This window comes from Coregonus lavaretus (assembly GCF_964263955.1).
Source record: "Coregonus lavaretus genome assembly, chromosome: 23".
In the NCBI taxonomy this organism is placed as follows: domain Eukaryota; kingdom Metazoa; phylum Chordata; class Actinopteri; order Salmoniformes; family Salmonidae; genus Coregonus; species Coregonus lavaretus.
The window spans coordinates 29,567,978-29,590,402 of record NC_140010.1 but is presented as its reverse complement, the minus strand read 5'-3'; the positions used below and the strand labels follow the sequence as shown (position 1 = coordinate 29,590,402).

The following is a 22,425-nucleotide window of genomic DNA, read 5'->3' as shown; positions in this document are numbered from 1 at the left end:
TATGGAGTATGTCATAATGTGTATCAGTACACTGGGTGTAAACAGTGCCAACAGTGCCCCCTGTGATGCCAGCTGATGCCAACTCAGTGGGCTCTAATAGGAGAATGTCATGTGGAGGTCTGGAGGTTACAGACACCGTCACTTCAGAGCACCGCTCTGTACAATCCTCTTAGCAATACACACAGCCCTACAGGTTGCATTATGATAATTACTCAAACATCTCAGATATGGACAGGCTTGTAAATGTCAGTGTGTGTGTGTGTGTGTGTGTGTGTGTGTGTGTGTGTGTGTGCAGGTGTGCATGTGTGTCCGTTCCCGAGCATGTGTGTGTGTGCAAACACATGTGTCTCTCCTCTCGCATGTGTGTGTGTTTCTGTGTGTGTGCGTGCGTAAATGTGTGTGTGTGTGTGTGTGTGTGTCCGTGCCCGAGCATGTGTGTTTATCCATGCTGAGTGAATCCTGGAAAGTGGCTATGGGCAGATTAAACAGGGTGACCCTGCCTGTGCTCTTATCTGGAGTAAACACTGAAGCCCAGCACCTCCTCGCTCTCTCTCTCTCTCTCTCAATTCAATTCTCTCTCTATATATATATTTCTCTCTCTCTCTCTCTTTCCCTCTCTCTCGCTCTCTCTCTCTCTCTCTTTCTCTCGCTCTCTCCCTCTCGCTCTCTATGTCTCTCTCTTTCTCAGTCTTTCTCTCTTTCTCTCTCTCTCCTTTTCTCTCGCTCCTCTCCATATCTGTCAATCAGGACTTCTAAACCCATGTATTCCTCTGGGCTCTCTCACTAGAAGAATCAAGGTAGAATTTCTTTAATCTCTTTAAATGTCAACAGCATCGTGGCGCTATCATGGGTTGCCATGGCAACGACCCCTTGCCACCCCAGAATGCATTGCCGGGGGAAGTCACCGTTGTCAATCAGAGGAGACATCGGTGACCGCTCAGTGATAGGAGGATGGACAGACAAGTAGAGAGACAGAGAGGAAGAACAAGAGAGAGTGAGTTAGATTATATATATATATATATATATATATATATATATATATATATATATATATATATATATATATATATATAGAGAGAGAGAGAGAGAGAGAGAGAGAGAGAGAGAGAGAGAGAGAGAGAGAGAGAGAGAGAGAGAGAGAGAGAGAGAAAGAGAGAGAGAGAGAGAGAGAGAGAGAGAGTGATAGACATAGAGAGAGAATGGGAGAAGGCAGGAGAGAAGGTGAGATGATGGACAGTAAAGAAGTAAGAGAGAGGGGAGAGACAGAGAGAGAAGAGAAGAACACAGAGAGTGAGAGAAAAGAGAGAGGGGCATAAAACAGATGAAGAGAGAGAGGGACAGTGATAGAAGGAGGATGAGAAAGGAGGGGACAAAGTGAACGAGGGAGAGAGAGATAAAAGGAGAGAGATAGGCAGTGTGTGTCTGAGGGTATCGAATGCAGGGCTACAAAAGGCCTGGTGGGCAGCGGCGCAACAGAATCTGTCCCGTTTGTCCCCTCAAATGGCCCCTAGGGACCCCTGGTTAATGGGTCCTTTATACTGGGGCCTTTTCAGGACCTAATCCTCATCTACATAACAACAGTGTCATTTGGAAGCTGCACTGTGTCATCTCCGCCTGGCCGTCACTCACTACTGACCTTTTGCTCTCTGAGTGTCGCTCTCGCCCAATGTCTGGCTTTCTCTCTCTGTCTCTCATTTTTTCTCACTCTCTGTCTATCTTTCCATCTCTCTCATTTATCGTTTGCTCCCAAAACAATGTTGGTTTAAGAGAGAAACACAGTAAAGCAGAGGTCAGCTAATAAAATACTATGCCTCAGATGTCATGTCACGGTGTGTTCAATAATCACATAACAGAATCAAACGGACTGAAACGGACTACAGTATAACCAGAAGCAATCCAATAAGACCAAACCGTTTTCTCCAGTTTTCCCTATAATGAACATGCCCCAACCAGGTCAGAACCTGTCCTATATAATACAATATGTAACATAGGATAATACAGTTGATAGAATACAGTAGATTGTAGCATCTGTATCAAGTTTCACACATTCCTCCGCTCCTCTTCAACAACTGCCCTGAGGTTAGATTACAGTACAGTCCAGTAAGAATCTGCTCTGCTCTCATTGGTGGAACACTGTTGTAGGAGACATGGATCCACCTACAATACTCTCGCCCCACTTCCACAGAATGTAGGTATATCTGTAGAAATCACTAGGGGACTAGTTATGCACTGTACCTTTAGAGAGCGTTCAGTTTGAAAGTATACTAGTACGACACACCGAATACACAACAAAAATATGTTTCTTTACACATGTTTTAATACCCATCCTCTCACATGGGAACTGAATGATAAGAGTATAAACCTGTTGAGTATCAACCACCTTCACCTTCGCCTGGTCCCAGATCTGTTTGTGCTATATGTGCCTATAGCCAACTCAGCAGTGATACGCTTTTGTGTTAGTATAACCATGGTAACGGCGTGAGGCTGGAGGTAGGGCCTACCTGGTTGAGGCGCTCCAGCCTCTCCTTCACCTCGGCCAGTTCGGGGTTTGGGCTGCGAACTTTGACCTCTGGGTTCTGCTTCTGGGCCTGGAGACCATTCCCCACCACTCTGCCTGTATAACTGGAGAGAGAGGGGATATAGGGGGAGGGGGGGAGGGAGAGCGATAGAGAGAGAAAGAGAGAGAGATGTAATTGATCGTTCGCTTGTTGAACACGGCCAATAATAACTTTACAATCGGGATTATATGTCTACAAACAACCAACCCTCATTCAATATGCATCAAAACCCAAACAATCAAAGTGCATAACACTGTAGTGTAAATGATCATGTCTCCGCTAAAATATTAATGAAATTTTCCAACTCAGCCCTTCAAGTCTGTTTTAAAATTCAAAGTAGAACAAAAGCACTTTGGATCCACTCAAAGTGATGAGAACAGTTTGTCCAGCACATTGTCATCAACGCTGCCTTCTCAGAGAAGCCCACCCTAAATCACCATACATTACAGGAGAGGTGCTGGTACTGTACTGTATGAGCAGTTCTGGTCTCTTTTTACGACTGAAGGAGAGGTGCTGTAAGTGCTGAGTGTGTGTATGTGTATGTGTCTGTCTGTCTGTGTGTGTGTGTGTGTGTGTGTGTGTATACAGTGCCTTGCAAAAGTATTCATCCCCCTTTTTCCTATTTTATTGCATTACAACCTGTAATTTAAATTGATTTTTATTTGGATTTCATGTAATGGACATACACAAAATAGTCCAAATTGGTGAATTGAAATGAAAAAAATAACTTGTTTCACAAAATTCTAAAAAATAAATAACGGAAAAGTGGTGCGTTCACATGTATTCACCCCCTTTGCTATGAAGCCCCTAAATAAGATCTGGTGCAACCAATTACCTTCAGAAGTCACATAATTATTTAAATAAATTCCACCTGTGTGCAATCTAAGTATCTCATGATCTGTCACATGATCTCAGTATATATACACCTGTTCTGAAAGGCCCCAGAGTCTGCAACACCACTAAGCAAGGGGCACCACCAAGCAAGCGGCACCATGAAGACCAAGGAGCTCTCCAAACAGGTCAGGGACAAAGTTGTGGAGAAGTACAGATCAGGGTTGGGTTATAAAAAAAATATTGAAACTTTGAACATCCCACGGAGCACCATTACATCCATTATAAAAAAAATTGAAAGAATATGGCACCACAACAAACCTGCCAAGAGAAGGCCGCCCACCAAATCTCAGGGACCAGGCAAGGAGGGCATTAATCAAAGAGGCAACAAAGAGACCAAATTTAACCCTGAAGGAGCTGCAAAGCTCCACAGCGGAGATTGGAGTACCTGTCCATAGGACCACTTTAAGCCGTACACTCCACAGAGCTGGGCTTTACGGAAGAGTGGCCAGAAAAAAAAAAAATAAGCAAACGCGTTTGATGTTCCCCAAAAGGCATGTGGGAGACTCCCCAAACATCTGGAAGAAGGTACTCTGGTCAGATGAGACTAAAATTGAGCTTTTTGGCCATCAAGGAAAACGCTATGTCTGGCGCAAACCCAACACCTCTCATCACCCGAGAACACCATCCGTTATTCATCGACAGGGACTGGGAAACTGGTCAGAATTGAAGGAATGATGGATGGCGCTAAATTCAGGGAAATTCTTGAGGGAAACCTGTTTCAGTCTTCCAGAGATTTGAGACAGGGACGGAGGTTCACCTTCCAGCAGGACAATGACCCTAAGCATACTGCTAAAGCAAGAGTGGTTTAAGGGGAAACATTTAAATGTCTTGGAATGGCCTAGTCAATGCCCAGACCTCAATCCAATTGAGAATCTGTGGTATGACTTAAAGATTGCTGTACACTAGCGGAACCCTTCCAACTTGAAGGAGCTGGAGCAGTTTTGCCTTGAAGAATGGGCAAAAATCCCAGTGGCTAGATGTGCCAAGCTTATAGAGACATACCCCAAGAGACTTGCAGCTGTAATTGCTGCAAAAGGTGGCTCTACAAAGTATTGACTTTGGGGGGGTGAATAGTTATGCACGTTCAAGTTTTTTGTTTTTTTGTCTTATTTCTTGTTTGTTTCACAAGAAAAAATATTTTGCATCTTCAAAGTGGTAGGCATGTTGTGTAAATCAAATGATACAAACCCCCCAAAAAATCTATTTTAATTCCAGGTTGTAAGGCAACAAAATAGGAAAAATGCCAAGGGCTGCGATTCAGCAGGCTGCAGGTGGAGCGATCCAAAACGACTTAACAGGGCTATGGGGGGTTGGGTAGAGAAACTCCCATATGTGCTGGCATAGAATCAAATGGGACTTTTCTTCAAGTTCCGGTACAGCCCATAGGTGGAAATATAAAGTGAGGTGATTCCTCTTATGGAGAGCCCAGGGAAATAGAGGACTGTGTGTGTGTAGGTGGGGTGTGTGTGTGTGTGAGTTGGGTGCATAGTGTGTACCTGTATGGTGAGTTCACCTAAGATGTATTCAAATATAAAAGCCTATTACCAAGGTGAACTGGATTATTGCTGGTTTGTGATCTTAGTTCGTCTTGATAAGGTGTATCTGTACCTGCTCTTCCTCTAGATGGAACAGCACTTCACCGAGTCGCAATTGAAGTGTTAAACCTCCCCTAGCTTCTCCCCTCTCTTCTCTTCTCTTCATCTCTCCTTTGCATTGCTAATGCTTACCCTCTCTCTCTCTTTCTCTCTCCCTCTGTGTCCCTCTCCCTACTTCTCTCTCTCCTCCCCCTCTCTCCCCCTCTGTCTCTCTCTCTAATTGCACCTGCAGGTCTAAAAGCCTGTCTGAATTATCCCCACTTCCCCTGACATCAATTATGAATTGAAAAGTCAAATGGCTTCCTTTGCTTGGGTTGAAAGGTAAAGAGAGTGTCGGACTGGGCTATGACTTGGTTGGGGGAGGAGGTGGGATTATTGGCTGGGGAGGAGGTGGGATTATTGGCTGGGGAGGGGGTGGGAGTATTGACGTGGTTGTATTCTGATAAACAAAGCTAATTAAACAGGAATATTTTTGAGTGTAGAATAGGGTATCAATGAGGGTTGGGGGTGATGGGATGGGGTTGGTGTGTGATTGAGTGAGTGTGTGTGTGTGTGTGTGTGTGTGTGTGTGTGTGTGTGTGTGTGTGTGTGTGTGTGTGTGTGTGTGTGTGTGTGTGTGTGTGTGTGTGTGTGTGTGTGTGTGTGTGTGTGTGTGTGTGTGTGTGTGTGTGTGTGAATTCAGGGCTGAATATCGTATGGCAGAGTTGGGTCAGGCTGTTAATACTCCATGAAAGTTACCAGGAAGTGACTGCCCCTTTTTGAACTTTTGTAGGCTTTTTGAATGCTCTTCGATAGGCAAAAAAACGTCATTAAAGATAAGTTAAGATAAAGTACTAACTTATCTCATCTTATCTTATACAGTATTTTTACATGGCCAGTCCATCAGATTCAACTCAACATCTGTCAGCTCTAGTTTATATAACTGAGTATTGTAATACTAGTGAAGAGAGGGAGATGCCTTTATGTGTGTAAGGGAGTGAATGGGCAATTGTATGAGAGAGAGTGTGTGTGTGTGTGTGTGTGTGTGTGTGTGTGTATGTGTGTGTGTGTGTGTGTGTGTGTGTGTGTGTGTGTGTGTGTGTGTGTGTGTGTGTGTGTGTGTGCTTGCAGGCATGTGTGGGCGGCTTGTGTGCACGTTTGTGAGGTCAGACGGTTCAGGCCATTGACACATCTAATTGAGCAAACAATTTGATTTAGCTCCCTCTCTCCCTCCTTCTTTTCCCACTCAACCCTCTTGCATTTCACCACTAACACAGACGTGCACACACACACACACACACACACACACAAGCTTGACACTCTAAAGATCTCCATCTCTATTAGCTAACACACACATCTCCATTTAAATTGAGCTTGATAAATGCATTTTCCAAAGCAAACAACTGCCTCGCAATCAAAACAAACTCAGTGGACGAGGGCTGGGTGGAGTGTGTGTGTGTGTGTGTGTGTGTGTGTGTGTGTGTGTATGTGCTGCATCATAGAGTAGATTTGGATACAGACCTAAAGGCCTTATTGATCTAACCCTAACCTCCACACACACCCCTCATTAATGATGTCTCTATGACCATACCCTGCCCCTGAACCTCTCAACTACTGAGCCATGTAAGCTTCAAGCTATATCTTCAGGCCAAGACATTCACACACGCACGCACTACATATAGAGATGAACACTCCCACCACACACACACTTCACTAATGATGGCGCTGCTGTAAAGCCTATAAGCTAACAGGGAGACCCAGAGGCCATGGCTGGAGGAAAGAGTGAAATGTGGCTTTGCGGAACCTGGTGCACACACACACACACACACACACACACACACAACATGGAGGGAGGGAAAAACTCTGAAACACTGAAGGGCACTGAGGTCTTGAAATGGAGGGTTCCTTTAGTGTTGTTTGGGTCTAGTTCCTAGTAGATTACGCTTGTCTACTCTTACTGTTACCTTGGCAACGAATGTGGAGGGTTGTTGAAAACGAGTGTGGAGGGTTGTTGAAAACGAGTGTGGAGGGTTGTTGAAAACGAGTGTGGAGGTGCTGTTGACCATGTCCCCATTTACAGCACATACTCACACAATTCTTCTCCACTCTCTTCTGGCACTTGCCACAGCACTAAACTCTGGTCACTATGATATATGACTATTAAGAGTTAAGAGCCCAGAGGAATACATGGGTTTAGAAGCCTTGAGTGAGAGAGATGGAGAGGAGCGAGAGAAAGAGACTGAAAGAGAGAGAGAGAGAGAGAGAGGGTCTGCTATACAAATTGATGGATAGTGCGGTTGGGGGAAAAACATACAACGTTATAAAATCCATGTACACAAACAACAAGTGTGCGGTTAAAATTGTCAAAAAACACACACATTTCTTTCCACAGGGCCGTGGGGTGAGACAGGGATGCAGTTTAAGCCCCACCCTCTTCAACATATATCCATATATCAACATATATCCATATATCAAGGAATTGGCGAGGGCACTAGAACAGTCTGCAGCACACGGCCTCACCCTACCAGAATCTGAAGTCAAATGTCTACGGTTTGCTGATAATGTGGTGCTTCTGTCACCAACCAAGGAGGGCCTACAGCAGCACCTAGATCTTCTGCACAGATTCTGTCAGACCTGGGCCCTGACAGTAAATCTCAGTAAAACAAAAATAATGGTGTTCCGAAAAAGGTCCAGTTGCCAGGACACAAATACAAATTCCTTCTAGACACCATTGCCCTAGAGCACACAAAAAACTATACATACCTCGGCCTAAACATCAGCGCCACAGGTAACTTCCACAAAGTTGTGAACGATCTGAGAGACAAGGCAAGAAGGGTCTTCTACGCCATTAAAAGGAACATAAAATTCGACATAACAATTAGGATCTGGCTAAAAATACTTGAATCAGTTATAGAACCCATTGCCCTTTATGGTTGTGAGGTCTGGGGTCCGCTCACCAACCAAGATTCACAAAATGGGACAAACACCAAATTGAGACTCTGCATGCAAAATTCTGCAAAAATATCCTCAGTGTACAACAAAAAACACCAAATAAAGCATGCAGAGCAAAATTAGGCCGATACCTGCTAATTATCAAAATCCAGAAAAGAGCAGTTAAATTCTATAACCACTTAAAAGGAAGCGACTCCCAAACCTTTCATAACAATGCCATCACCTACAGAGAGATGACTTGGAGAAGAGTCCCCTAAGTAAGCTGGTGCTGGTGCAACAACAACAACACAATTAGACCCAAACAAATCATGAGAAAACAAAAAGAGAATTACTTGACACATTGGAAAGAATTAACAAAGAAACTGAGCAAACTAGAATGCTATTTGGCCCTAAACAGAGAGTACACAGTGCCAGAGTACCTGACCACTGTGACTGACCCAAACTTAAGGAAAGCTTTGACTATGTACAGACTCAGTGAGCATAGCCTTGCTATTGAGAAAGGCTGCCGTAGGCAGACCTAGCTCTCAAGAGAAGACAGGCTATGTGCACACTGCCCACAAAATGAGGTGGAAACTGAGCTGCACTTCCTAACCTCCTGCCAAATGTATGACCATATTAGAGACACATATTTCCCTCAGATTGCACAGATCCACAAAGAATTTGAAAACAAACCCAGTTTTGATAAACTCCCTTATCTACTGGGTGAAATGCCACAGTGTGCCATCACAGCAGCAAGATTTGTGACCTGTTGCCACACGAAAACGGCAACCAGTGAAGAACAAACACCATTGTAAATACAACCCATATTTATGTTGATCTATTTTCCCATTTGTACTTTAACTATTTGCACATTGTTACAACACTGTATACATACATAATATGACATTTGAAATGTCTTTATTCTTTTGGAACTTCTGAGTGTAATGTTTACTGTTAATATTTATTGTTTATTTCACTTTTGTTTACAATCTACTTCACTTGCTTTGGCAATGTTAACATACGTTTCTCATGCCAATAAAGCCCTTAAATTGAATTGAATTGAATTGAATTGAGAGAGAGAGAGAGAGAGAGAGAGAGAGAGAGAGAGAGAGAGAGAGAGGGGGGGGGGGGGGGGGAAATACTGAGTGAGAGAGGGAGAGAGAGAGAGAGAGAGAGAGAGCAAGAGTGAGAGAGAGAGAGAGGGACTTATAAGGGGCCTAGTTTCTTGGGTTTATGAGGAGGTTGGACATACTCTGGTCTGAAATGAAGTCTTTGTTTAGGAAAGGCCAAACTGTTCTCACACACTGATAGCTGAACCACACTCACAGTGACTTCCAGTAACATTAAACAAATGAAGTTAGTCGCTAATGCTGAAGAGACACTCAGACAAGTATTTAATAAACAAAGATCCCCAGACAGGTCTGTAATAACACAGTAAACACACACTGTCGAAACACAAACACACTCTTTCTGATGCACTCAGTCATATAAAAAAAAGCCACATCCCGTACACAAATACATGCACTTATAATGACAATACAGCTTAGAATGTGAGTATTTCAAAGACCACACTGTTCTAGTGGAAGTGTTCTGGGACGTTTAATAGCAGTTAATAGAGGAGAGCGGTGGGGAAGGAGATGGGGATGGAGAAGAGAGAGAGCAGCCAGAGGTCAAGCGTAGGCGAGCCTGAACAAGGTGCTCTCTCTCTCTTTCTCTCTTTCTCTTTCATTCTGCTCTCTCTCCTAGTCTTTCTCTGGGGCTAAGTTGGGTCAAAGAGGCCTAAAGCATACCGAAGAGGGGCTGGGATGGACCCACAGCATCCTAGCCCTCCTCACTAACATGGGTTAGGTCTTGGGCTGAACCCAGAGTTTCCTGGAGCTCCATACCAAAGCTGGGCTGTGGCTGGACTAGGGTTGGACCAGGGTTGGGATCAAAGAATCTCAACACCACATACCCTATCAGGGTTTGGGCTGCTATAATGCAGATGCTGTGATAGCAGCAGCAGTGTAAGGCTAATTGACAACAATGCACAAGCAAAGCTACATTTCACTCAATGCCTCCAGCCCTCCAGCTAGAAACAAACAAACAAACACTTGAGACTGGATGAAATGGGGGATAGACCAAGTTCCGGCATGCTGTGTGCAGTGGTGCCAATCTGGCGCAGAGTTCAGCTAGACCACAGTCTATTGGCCGAGAGAGGGCCGAGAGAGGGCCGAGTTCGGCTTTCATCTGTTTCCATCAGATACGCTCCGGTCAGCCAACAGCTAGCATGACCACCACGACCACGTCCAGCACATAAACATACAAACAAACAAACAAAAATGTGGGCTGTTTCCACGGCACTACAGAACTTAGGCCTAACGCTTCAATACATTTTACATTTTAGTCATTTAGCAGACGCTCTTATCCAGAGCGACTTACAGTTAGTGAGTGCATACATTTCTTTTTTCAGACAATAGCGATCTAGGTTTAAAGTGATTGTGAGTGGGTTACACTGTAAAGATATGAAGAAATAAAGCCATGTCTAGCTATTCCCCATCTCACTTTTAACTTCCCTTTAAAATGTTGGTCATTTAGCAGATGGTCTTATCCAGAGCGACTTTAAAGAGCAATTAGGGTTAGGTGCCTTGCTCAAGGGCACATCGACAGATGTTTTCCCTAGTCGGCTCGGGGATTCAAACCAGTGACCTTTCGGTTACTGGCCCAACGCTCTTAAATGCTAGGCTACCTGCCGCCCACATTAGTGATGTATATTGGCAATGAGGGATGACAAAGGAATGGAGGAATGGAGTGATGGATGTCACTGAATATGGAACCTAAAATTTAACCTAACAGAAATGTGTTTTTTTAAAGCTAAGTGGCCAACGGTGATGTAAGCTTACTATAAACCAACCCCAGGTCATAGTTAGCCTAGTACCTAGCCTCTAGCTAGCCTACCACTGCTACTCACTCAACTAGACAGGGCCACCCTGGCATCACCCCATAATCCCCATTCTATAACTTCTTAGATGTGGCTAAGGCAATTCAGACCAATTCACCAGGGTGTAATTCCAAACCAACCACATAGCCATAAACGGTCCTCCCAGTTATATTTCAAGAGGACCCTTACTCCCCATGAGAAGTACAGAACCTAGCCAGCACAGGTGCCTAGCCCCAGGTGAAACACATAACCCAGCCAGGAGACAGAGACAGAAGCTGCAGACTTGTTAGAGAAAAGCTGTGGGACAAAAGAAGTGTAACTGTAGTCAGGTGGAGCCTGTGGACTTGGGGGTGTGAGTTATGTGTGTATGGAGGGGGTCGGGGGGGTGGGAGAGAGGTTGACCTGTTCAGGAAACATTCCAGGCACTATAGTTATAACCTATATCATCCAATCATCAACAAGAACTAGCCTCGCCCCCAGCCGTTTAGACACTCTTCTACAAGAGAATACAGTATGACGTCTGGCAACGCAACTCTATCAAGAACCCTATGTAATGGGATGGCCCCTAGCTTACTGTACATCCCCGAAGACTCCTGAAATAGCTGATAATAGGGATAACACTAGCATAGATAATAATCAAATGAAATGTGATCCAGCTGAGAGACACGTGACAGTACTGCTATGTAGCAGGCTAACAGCATTGATCCCAGCAAACAGTGAACGTTCCTACAATGTTTGGTAACATTCCAATGATATCTGACATCAGGATTAGGAGCTATCGCATTGAGGCTGTCGGTTCTCCTGAGGATACAGCATTAGGAGCTTGTCGTCATTCTGTTCTGGCATTCTGTTCTTGTCTGGAGTGATAACATGACATGTCTGCTGTGTCCCAGGCTGTCTCTATCTCTGACTCATCAGTCACCGGGCAAACTGACTTCAGCCACACAGGGACACTGGCCAGCGGCAGTAGTAAAGGGTACAGGACATACAGAGAGCAGAACATTGTCATCTTTACTTTGGGCAAGGAGCCAGCACAGCACATCACATCACAAGACAGGGACATGGCCACTACTCAACTCTCCGATACTAGGAGCAAAGCACAACTATTTGCATGAACTCAGAGAGAGAGAAGGGAGAGAAATGGAGAGAGGGAAAGAGAGAGAGGAAAAGAGAGGGAGATATTTAGACAGCAACTGAGAAGTTTCTCTATAATGCTTATTGGATTTGCTAAATAGACTAATGGGGAAGCAGTAAGGGGTAGGAGGTGAGACAATTGTTGAACCAGTTTCAAATGTTCCAAACACACATTGTTGCAGCTCTCCCAGAGCTTTTTGCTTCCTAAAGCATGCCTCCAATTTAAGCAGGGAGGGGCAGGGTTGAGCTAAATGGGGTGAGAAGAGGAAAGACAGGGAGAGATGAGGAGAGACGGAGGGAGACGGTATGAGACGAGAGGGAGACAGGGTGAGAGGGTGGGGCGTGGGTAGTGATGGAGGGTGTGGACCCCTGGGTAGAAAGATGGTATGCCAAGTTTACATGCCCCAAAGGCTGCTGGGACAGAGAGGAATTACTGAGACTACTGGTGACAGTGGCACATGCCCCATGTGGCTAACAGCTGTGTGGTAAAGGGAGTGAGGGAGGAGTGATGGAGAGAGAGATGGAAAGAGAGATGGTGAGAGATAAGGAGAGAAGGGAACCAACCAAGAAATATATACAAAAATACAGACAGATTAATGACTGATTAATCACAAATAATTATGCATAATTATGCACACACACACCTTTTTCTGACACTGTAATTACCTTGTCTCTATATCAAGTCTGATAACCTGCAATTAGTCCTATTGTATACACCTCTATTTCTCTCCTCTTATTTCTCTCTCTCTCTCTCTCCGCAGGCTAGATGTGCCTGCTATAGCTCAGTTCTCATCATTAATGCCAATTAAAACCCCCACTGTGGGCTTCTCTCTCTTGCTCTCTCTCTCTCTCAACACAAAGGGAGCTGCTCTGAATATGTTTCATTTCACCACTACAAAAAAGGGTCTCCATAGGTGAACCCTTTTTGGTTCCATGTCTAATCTTTTTTTTTTTTTTTTTTGTCATTTTAGCAGACGCTCTTATCCAGAGTGACTTACAGTTAGTGAGTCCATACATTTTTTTTTTATATACATAATCTTCTGTAGACATGGTTCCACATGGAACCCAAAAGGGTCCTTCAAAGTGTTCTCCTATGGGGACAGCTGAAGAACCCTTTAAGGTTGTAGACCTTTTTTCTGTACTCCAGGCTAATGAACAAGTATCGATTTATCCAACACTCTCCGCCACTGGAAAGAGCTAAATTCATTTGGTGTAAGTGACTTACTCCTTGCAACAGGTTTGTAGGTTAAGAGGTGTGTGTGTGTATGTGTGTGTGTGTGTGTGTGCACGTGTAATGTGCGTTACGATTGTGTAAACAAGCTTTATTTTCATCTCTGGTCCCACAGTGGGGGAATAGGTGTTAGTCTGCTCCCACACTGCCCCCCTGTGGTTCTAACAGGGTAATATAGCCTTCTACTGGATACACAGTGAAAGGCTAGAACGATATTCTCTTTCAAAAGCCACTGGCCTGTGAGCCTATGGGAGAGTAACCAGGGACCCTAATGTCATAGAATTGGAATGACTCAAATTGGTTGTTCTATATATTATATATCTATGCCTTAATGCCTTGACTGTGCTTTAAACGGCTTCTCACTGATGTGTGGCTGCAGGGCATATCTTATTCTAGGTTAAATGTCTGACTCATTGCCCTATGTGGTCTCATAAAAGGCTTGGAAAGGTCCCCTAGGGAGGAATGGGTGGTGTGTGTGTGTGTGTGTGTGTGTGTGTGTGCGCTGCCCCTGGCTTGCCTCACACCACTCATCTATCATAGTAATGAGTGATGAGATGCCCTGGGGGTGACATGACAGAAACGAGGATCCTTTTATAGCTTGGGACAATGAAACCACACACACACACACACACACACACACACACACACACACACACACACACACACACACAGTCATTAGGCATTAGGAGGTAATACAAGTGTATTAGATGGTTGCAATTCTTCCTCTCTGTGATCCACCCATACTGACAGACTGAGACTAGGGACAGACGGAAATCTTAACTTCTGTCCCATTATGACTCAACCATAATGGGATATGGAAGGGGGGGGGGGAGATGGAAGGAAAAAGATGGAGGGAACGAGGGAGGGAGATTGGGGAGGGAGTGAGAGGAAAAGAGGTTCTTCCTCTGTTATGGTACAGTGTGGTTATTAGGGCTGGCTCCAGCTCGCCATGGCAATGGCTCATTCCGGTAACTGTGGGTTACACTGCTCTGGTAATGTTGACATTCACTCCAAGGCAGGCGGAGGCAGGGCCTTTTTCCTCCTTACCTCAGCCAAGTACAGAGCACAACAGAATAGCAGCTATGGAGAAAGATTTCACTTTCTCTCTTTCAACTACAGTGGGGGAAAAAAGTATTTAGTCAGCCACCAATTGTGCAAGTTCTCCCACTTAAAAAGATGAGAGAGGCCTGTAATTTTCATCATAGGTACACGTCAACTATGACAGACAAAATGAGAAAAAAAAATCCAGAAAATCATCAACTTTGTAGGATTTTTAATGAATTTATTTGCAAATTATGGTGGAAAATAAGTATTTGGTCAATAACAAAAGTTTCTCAATACTTTGGTATATACCCTTTGTTGGCAATGACACAGGTCAAACGTTTTCTGTAAGTCTTCACAAGGTTTTCACACACTGTTGCTGGAATTTTGGCCCATTCCTCCATGCAGATCTCCTCTAGAGCAGTGATGTTTTGGGGCTGTCGCTGGGCAACACGAACTTTCAACTCCCTCCAAAGATTTTCTATGGGGTTGAGATCTGGAGACTGGCTAGGCCACTCCAGGACCTTGAAATGCTTCTTACGAAGCCACTCCTTCGTTGCCCGGGCGGTGTGTTTGGGATCATTGTCATGCTGAAAGACCCAGCCACGTTTCATCTTCAATGCCCTTGCTGATGGAAGGAGGTTTTCACTCAAAATCTCACGATACATGGCCCCATTCATTCTTTCCTTTACACGGATCAGTCGTCCTGGTCCCTTTGCAGAAAAACAGCCCCAAAGCATGATGTTTCCACCCCCATGCTTCACAGTAGGTATGGTGTTCTTTGGATGCAACTCAGCATTCTTTGTCCTCCAAACACGACAAGTTGAGTTTTTACAAAAAAGTTATATTTTGGTTTCATCTGACCATATGACATTCTCCCAATCCTCTTCTGGATCATCCAAATGCACTCTAGCAAACTTCAGACGGGCCTGGACATGTACTGGCTTAAGCAGGGGGACACGTCTGGTACTGCAGGATTTGAGTCCCTGGCGGCGTAGTGTGTTACTGATGGTAGGCTTTGTTACTTTGGTCCCAGCTCTCTGCAGGTCATTCACTAGGTCCCCCCGTGTGGTTCTGGGATTTTTGCTCACCGTTCTTGTGATCATTTTGACCCCACAGGGTGAGATCTTGCGTGGAGCCCCAGATCGAGGGAGATTATCAGTGGTCTTGTATGTCTTCCATTTCCTAATAATTGCTCCCACAGTTGATTTCTTCAAACCAAGCTGCTTACCTATTGCAGATTCAGTCTTCCCAGCCTGGTGCAGGTCTACAATTTTGTTTCTGGTGTCCTTTGACAGCTCTTTGGTCTTGGCCATAGTGGAGTTTGGAGTGTGACTGTTTGAGGTTGTGGACAGGTGTCTTTTATACTGATAACAAGTTCAAACAGGTGCCATTAATACAGGTAACAAGTGGAGGACAGAGGAGCCTCTTAAAGAAGAAGTTACAGGTCTGTGAGAGCCAGAAATCTTGCTTGTTTGTAGGTGACCAAATACTTATTTTCCATCCATAATTTGCTAATAAATTCATTAAAAATCCTACAATGTGATATTCTGGAAAAAAAAATCTCAATTTGTCTGTCATAGTTGACGTGCACCTATGATGAAAATTACAGGCCTCTCTCATCTTTTTAAGTGGGAGAACTTGCACAATTGGTGGCTGACTAAATACTTTTTTTCCCCACTGTATTACACACAGAAACACAGTCTACCTGATGAAAAATGATTGCAGTACACAAACTCACAGAAGGTAGCACAAAACAGAGAAATAATAATCACACCCCCACCAGGTAACTCTAATGAGTAATGACAATAAAATAATGCACACGCACACATACACATATCTCATTGCCTCTCCCCAAATGAGTCTGGGAACAAGAGGATACTTTATTTGTCCCAAGCAGCAGCAGGAGAGACACTTCTTAAGTGGCTGAACATTAGCCATGTCCAGCTTGTTAACATGATGGAATAAATCACTCTCTTGTTTAGAGGTTACGCGAGACAGAGCTAGAGGGAAACAATGAATTCAGTACTCTTAGAAAAAGAATATGAGGACACCTTTTGGGTTCTATATAGGACCCTCTGTGGAGAGGGTTCTACCTGGAACCAAAAGGGTTCTACCTGGAACCAAAAAGGGTTATTCAAAGGGTTCTCCTATAGTGACAGCCGAATAACCATTTTAGGTTCTAGATAGCACCGTTTAGTGTCCTCATATTCTGTCCCTCAAAGGTTGCACACTAACACATGTACTGACAGGACTAAAGGATAGTAACATCCCTAGACAGCCCAAGTATGGATCATTCCATCATACCTACTTTAAGAGCATAATTCTCAGAGTGGAGAGAATGAAGCCAGCATCAAGACACAGTAGTTAGAATACTGTATGTAGCCTAGTGCTTGGTGTAATTCTAGTAAACTGATGCCCTCTGGTGGTGAGTAGATATAATCAAATCAAATCAAAGTGTATTTGCCACATGCGCCGAATACAACAGGTGTAGACATTACAGTGAAATGGTTACTTACAAGCCCTTAACCAACAATGCCGTTTTTTAAAGAAATATGTAAATAAAGTGTTAATTAAGAAAAAGAAAAAAAGAAAAGCAAATAGCTAAAGAGCAGCAGTAAAATAAAATAGCAGTAGGGAGGCTATATACAGGGTGTACCGGTACAGAGTCAATGTGCAGGGGCACCGGCTAGTCGAGGTAATTGAGGTCATATGTACATATGGGTAGAGATAAAGTGACTATGCATAAATAGTAAACAGAGTAGCAGCAGCATAAAAGAGGGGGATGGGGTGGGGGGGCAGTGCAAATAGTCTGGGTAGCCATGATTAGCTGTTCAGGAGTCTTATGGCTTGGGGGTAGAAGCTGTTGAGAAGCCTTTTGGACCTAGACTTGGCGCTCTGGTACCGCTTGCTGTGCGGTAGCAGAGAGAACAGTCTATGACTAGGGTGGCTTGAGTCTTTGACCATTTTTAGGGCCTTCCTCTGACACCGCCTGGTATAAAGGTCCTGGATGGCATGAAGCTTGACCCCAGTGATGTACTGGGCCGTACGCACTACCCTCTGTAGTGCGTTGCGGTCGGAGGCCGAGCAGTTGCCATACCAGGCGAAGATGCAACCAGTCAGGATACTCTCGATGGTGCAGCTGTATAACTTTTTGAGGATCTGAGGACCCATGCCAAATCTTTTCAGTCTCCTGAGGGGGAATAGGCTTTGTCGTGCCCTCTTCACGACTGTCTTGGTGTGTTTGGACCATGATAGTTCGTTGTTGAAGTGGACACCAAGGAACTTGAAGCTCTCAACCTGTTCCACTACAGCCCCGTCGATGAGAATGGGGGCGTGCTCAGTACTCTTTTTTTTCCCTGTAGTCCACAATCATCTCCTTTGTCTTGATCACGTTGAGGGAGAGGTTGTTATCCTGGCACCACACGGCCAGGTCTCTGACCTCCTCCCTATAGGCTGTCTCATCGTTGTCGGTGATCAGTCCTACCACTGTTGTGTCGTCTGCAAACTCAATGATGGTGTTGGAGTCGTGCCTGGCGATGCAGTCATGGGTGAACAAGGAGTACAGGAGGGGACTGAGCACGCACCCCTGAGGGGCCCCCGTGTTGAGGATCAGCGTGGCAGACGTGTTGTTACCTACCCTTACCACCTGGGGGCGGCCCGTCAGGAAGTCCAGGATCCAGTTGCAGAGGGCGGTGTTTAGTCCCAGGATCTTTAGCTTAGTGATGAGCTTTGAGGGCACTATGGTGTTGAACGCTCAGCTGTAGTCAATGAATAGCATTCTCACGTAGGTGTTCCTCTTGTCCAGGTGGGAAAGGGCAGTGTGGAGTGCAATAGAGATTGCATCATCTGTGGATCTGTTGGGGCGGTATGCAAATTGGAGTGGGTCTAGGGTTTCTGGGATAATGGTGTTTCAAAGCAGCCTTTCAGCCTTTCAAAGCACTTCATGGCTACAGACGTGAGTGCTACGGATCGGTAGTCATTTAGGCAGGTTATCTTAGTGTCCTTGGGCACAGGGACTATGGTGGTCTGCTTGAAACGTTGGTATTACAGACTCAGTCAGGGACATGATGAAAATGTCAGTGAAGACACAGGCACTGTGTCAATGTGTTGTAGTGTGTACCAGTCACTGGGTGTGGAAGTACATCAGAGGAGGCTGGTGGGAGGAGCTATAGGAGGACAGGCTCATTGTAATGACTGGAATGGAATTAATGGAACGGTATCAAACATATAGAAACCACATATTTGACTCCGTTCCATTAATTCCATTCCAGCCATTACAATGAGCCTGTCCTCCTATAGCTCCTCCCACCAGCCTCCACTGAAGTACATACTGGTCTGTGTGTCTGGGTCACAGGAGGCTGCTGAGGGGAGGACGGCTCATAATAATGGCCAGAGTGAATGGAATGGCATCAAACACATGGAAGCCACGTGCTTGTTTGTTTTGTTTTGTTTATTTGGATCCCCATTAGCAGAATCAGCAGCTCCTTCCTGCGGTGTCTTTGATACCATTCCACTCATTCCGCTCCAGCCATTACTACGAGCCCGTCCTTCCAAATTAAGGTGCCACCAGCCTCCTGTGGTTCTGGGTGTGTACTGTCAACTCACTGTGAGAGCCACCAGCAGACAGGCCACATACACTCCTGGGAAAAGCCATGTAGGAAAAGATGACATCCCCAAAATCACATCCTCACCCTCTCCTAACCCCTCGTTTGCTGTCATTATAGCTTCCTCACCCGCATCCCATATGTTCATAAACACATACGACCTCATACTGTGCAGGCAACCACATACACACATATAAACACTCTAAACACATGCACGTGCACACATACGCACTCACACTAACTCTCTAGCGTGCACGCATAGGCCTCATCCTCATTATAACAGGGTGGGAGTGAAAGAGAGAGGGATGGATGGGAGGGTTAGACTCAGAGGAGGAGAGGAACAGAGGGAGGAAATGAAAATGATTGCCAGTGTGTCACATGGACAGACGAGCTTTAGGAAGTGGGCTGGGTTTAGAGATGTCTCTAATGAAAGTGATTGGAAAACCACTGGTTCTGGGGTGAAGTTTCCAGGACAGATCTAGGATCAGTTTCTCCTCCCCCAATCCTAACCTTAACCATTAGTGTGGAAAATGCTAAACTGCTCCAAGATCAGCGTTTGGGGCAACTTCGCCACACACCACTTTTCTGGCTGTTTCTACTAATTTACCAGCAGGTGGCAGCATTGGCATGATGCAACAGGTGAGACTCAACAGTGTGTGTGGAAGAGGAGGAGTTAAGGGACTAAAGCAGAGATTATAAGAGCAGACCCCCCCCCCGAGTGGTTACGGTTAGGGCTATTTGGGGAAGGCTTAAAACAAAATAATTAAAAACAATGTGCTGTTTCCAGCAAGACTCATCAAGTATTCTCCCGGCTTGCTAGAGCATTGTGAACTGCGGTGGCACAGTGTTCAGAGCCGCGTGCTTCCCCACTGAGCATCATGAGTTCGCACCAGTGCTGGGAAATAGTTTTTCATTGTTTGGTTGAGTGTGGAGGAAGGCATATATCGATGTTCTCAGGACCTTTTCAAACATCTGAAATGTAAGTCTGTTTCTAGTGATCAGCCTGCATATAGCTGAGGTTAGCGGAGGCAGCTGGGGCCAAGAGGGGGCAGATGGGGCATGTGTGGGTGGGGATGACGGGTGGGGTGTCACTAAATACCTAGTGTGGTTGGACCACCTGTCTGACTGTCTGCCCCAGACCTGTGTGTGTGTATGCCCCCCCAGACACAACTATGACAAAACAACCAACAAAAACGGGTCACAACTCCTGGTGCTCTGTCACACGCTGGGTCTGTACATAGTCAATGGTAGGCTTCGAGGGTACACCTACAGCTCATCCCTTGGCAGTAGTACTGTAGATTACTTTATCACTGACCTCAACCCAGAGTCTCTCAGAGTGTTCACAGTCAGCCCACTAACACCCCTATCAGATCACAGCAAAATCACAGTCTACTTGAACAGAGCAATACTCAATCATGAGGCATCAAAGCCAAAGGAACTGCATAATATTAAGAAATGCTCTAGATGGAAGGAAAGTAGTGTGGAAACCTACCAAAAAACTATTAGGCAACAACAAATTCAACTTCCTGGACAAAACGTTTCACTCTAATAGTGAAGTTGCAAACTTGGCAGTAGAAAACCTAAACAGTACATTTTACCTCTCAGCTTCCCTATCAAATCTAAACATTTCAAGCAGACAACCTAAGAAAATTAACAATAATGACAAATGGTTTGATGAAGAATGCAAAAACCTAAGAAAGAAATTAAGAAACCTATCCAACCAAAAACATAGAGACCCAGAAAACCTGAACCTACACTATGGTGAATCACTAAAACAATACAGAAATACATTACGGAAAAATAAGGAAATCAGCTCAATGTAATTGAAGAATAGAATCTAACCACTTCTGGGAAAATTGGAACATACTAAACAAACAACAACACAGTGTTATCTAACCAAAACTGAGATGTATGGATAAACCACTTCTCCAATCTTTTTGGCTCTATAAAAAAGAACAAATAGCAAAAACATATACATGATCAAATACAAATCTTAGCATCAACTATTAAAGACTACTAGAACCCACTGGATTCTCCAATTACATTGAATAAACTACAGGACAAAATACAAACCCTCCAACCCAAAAAGTCTGTGGTGTTGATGGTATCCTAAATGAAATAATAAAATATACAGACAGTAAATTCCAATTAAACTCTTTAACATCATCCTCAGCTCTGGCATCTTCCCAAATATTTGGAACCAAGGACTGATCACCCCAATCCACAAAAGTGGAGACAAAGTGGAGGAAAATCCTCTGTATTATCATTAACAGCAGACTCATACATTTCCTCAGCGAAAACAATGTAATGAGCAAATGTCAAATTGGCTTTTTACAAAATTATCGTATGACAAACCACGTATTCACCCTGCACACCCTAACTGACAAACAAACAAAACAAAACAAAGTCAAAGTCTTCTCATGCTTTTTTTATTTCAAAAAAGCTTTTGACTCAATTTGGCATGAGGGTCTGCTATTCAAATTGACGGAAAGCAGTGTTTGAGGAAAAACATACGACATAAAATCCATGTACACAAACAACAAGAGCACGGTTAATATTGGCAAAAAACACACACATTTCTTTCCACAGGGCCGTGGGGTGAGACAGGGATGCAGCTTGAGCCCCACCCTCTTCAACATATATATCAACAAATTAGCGAGGGCACTAGAACAGTCTGCAGCACCCTACTAGAATCTGAAGTCAAATATGATATCACAAACACAAACAGACCCCCACAGAGCCCCAGGACAGCAACACAATTAGACCCAACCAAATCATGAGAAAATAAAAAGATAATTACTAGACACATTGGAAAGAATTAACAAAAAAACAGAGCAAACTAGAATGCTATTTGGCCCTAAACAGAGAGTACACAGTGGCAGAATACCTGACCACTGTGACTGTCCCAAAATTAAGAAAAGCTTTGACTATGTACAGACTCAGTGAGCATAGCCTTGCTATTGAGAAAGGCCGCCGTAAGGCAGACCTGGCTCTCAAGAGAACACAGGCTATGTGCACACTGCCCACAAAATGAGCTGGAAACTGAGCTGCACTTCCTAACCTCCTGCCAAATGTATGACCATATTAGAGACACATATTTCTCTCAGATTACACAGACCCACAAAGATTTCGAAACAAATCCAATTTTGATAAACTACCATATCTATTGGGTGAAATACCAGTGTGCCATCACAGCAGCAAGATTTGCCACAAGAAAAGGGCAACCAGTGAAGAACAAACGCCATTGTAAATACAACCCATCGTTACAACTGTATAGAGCCATAACATGACATTTGAAATGTCTGTATTCCGTTGGAACTCTTGTGAGTGTAATGTTTACTGTTAATTTTTTATTGTTTATTTCACTTTTGTTTATTATCTATTTCACTTGCTTTGACAATGTAAACATATATTTCCCCTGCCAATAAAGCCCTTTGAATTGAATTGAATTGCGAGAGAGAGAGAGAGAGAGAGAGAGAGAGAGAGAGAGAGAGAGAGAGAGAGAGAGAGAGGACTGGGGGAGGGGTTATACAAC

The 22,425-nt window shown here is 44.3% G+C and overlaps 1 protein-coding gene across 1 annotated transcript in view; it reads right to left on the bottom strand.

The window, feature by feature from the left end:
• Positions 1-22,425, bottom strand: part of LOC311150471 (uncharacterized protein) — a gene marked incomplete at both ends in the record, with an annotated part of 99,202 nt that overhangs the window by 64,281 nt on the left and 12,496 nt on the right. The window contains one exon of the mRNA XM_084187970.1: positions 2,502-2,622. Within this exon, the coding sequence (XP_084044096.1) occupies positions 2,502-2,622 (121 nt within the window). The remainder of the gene's footprint in view (positions 1-2,501; positions 2,623-22,425) is intronic.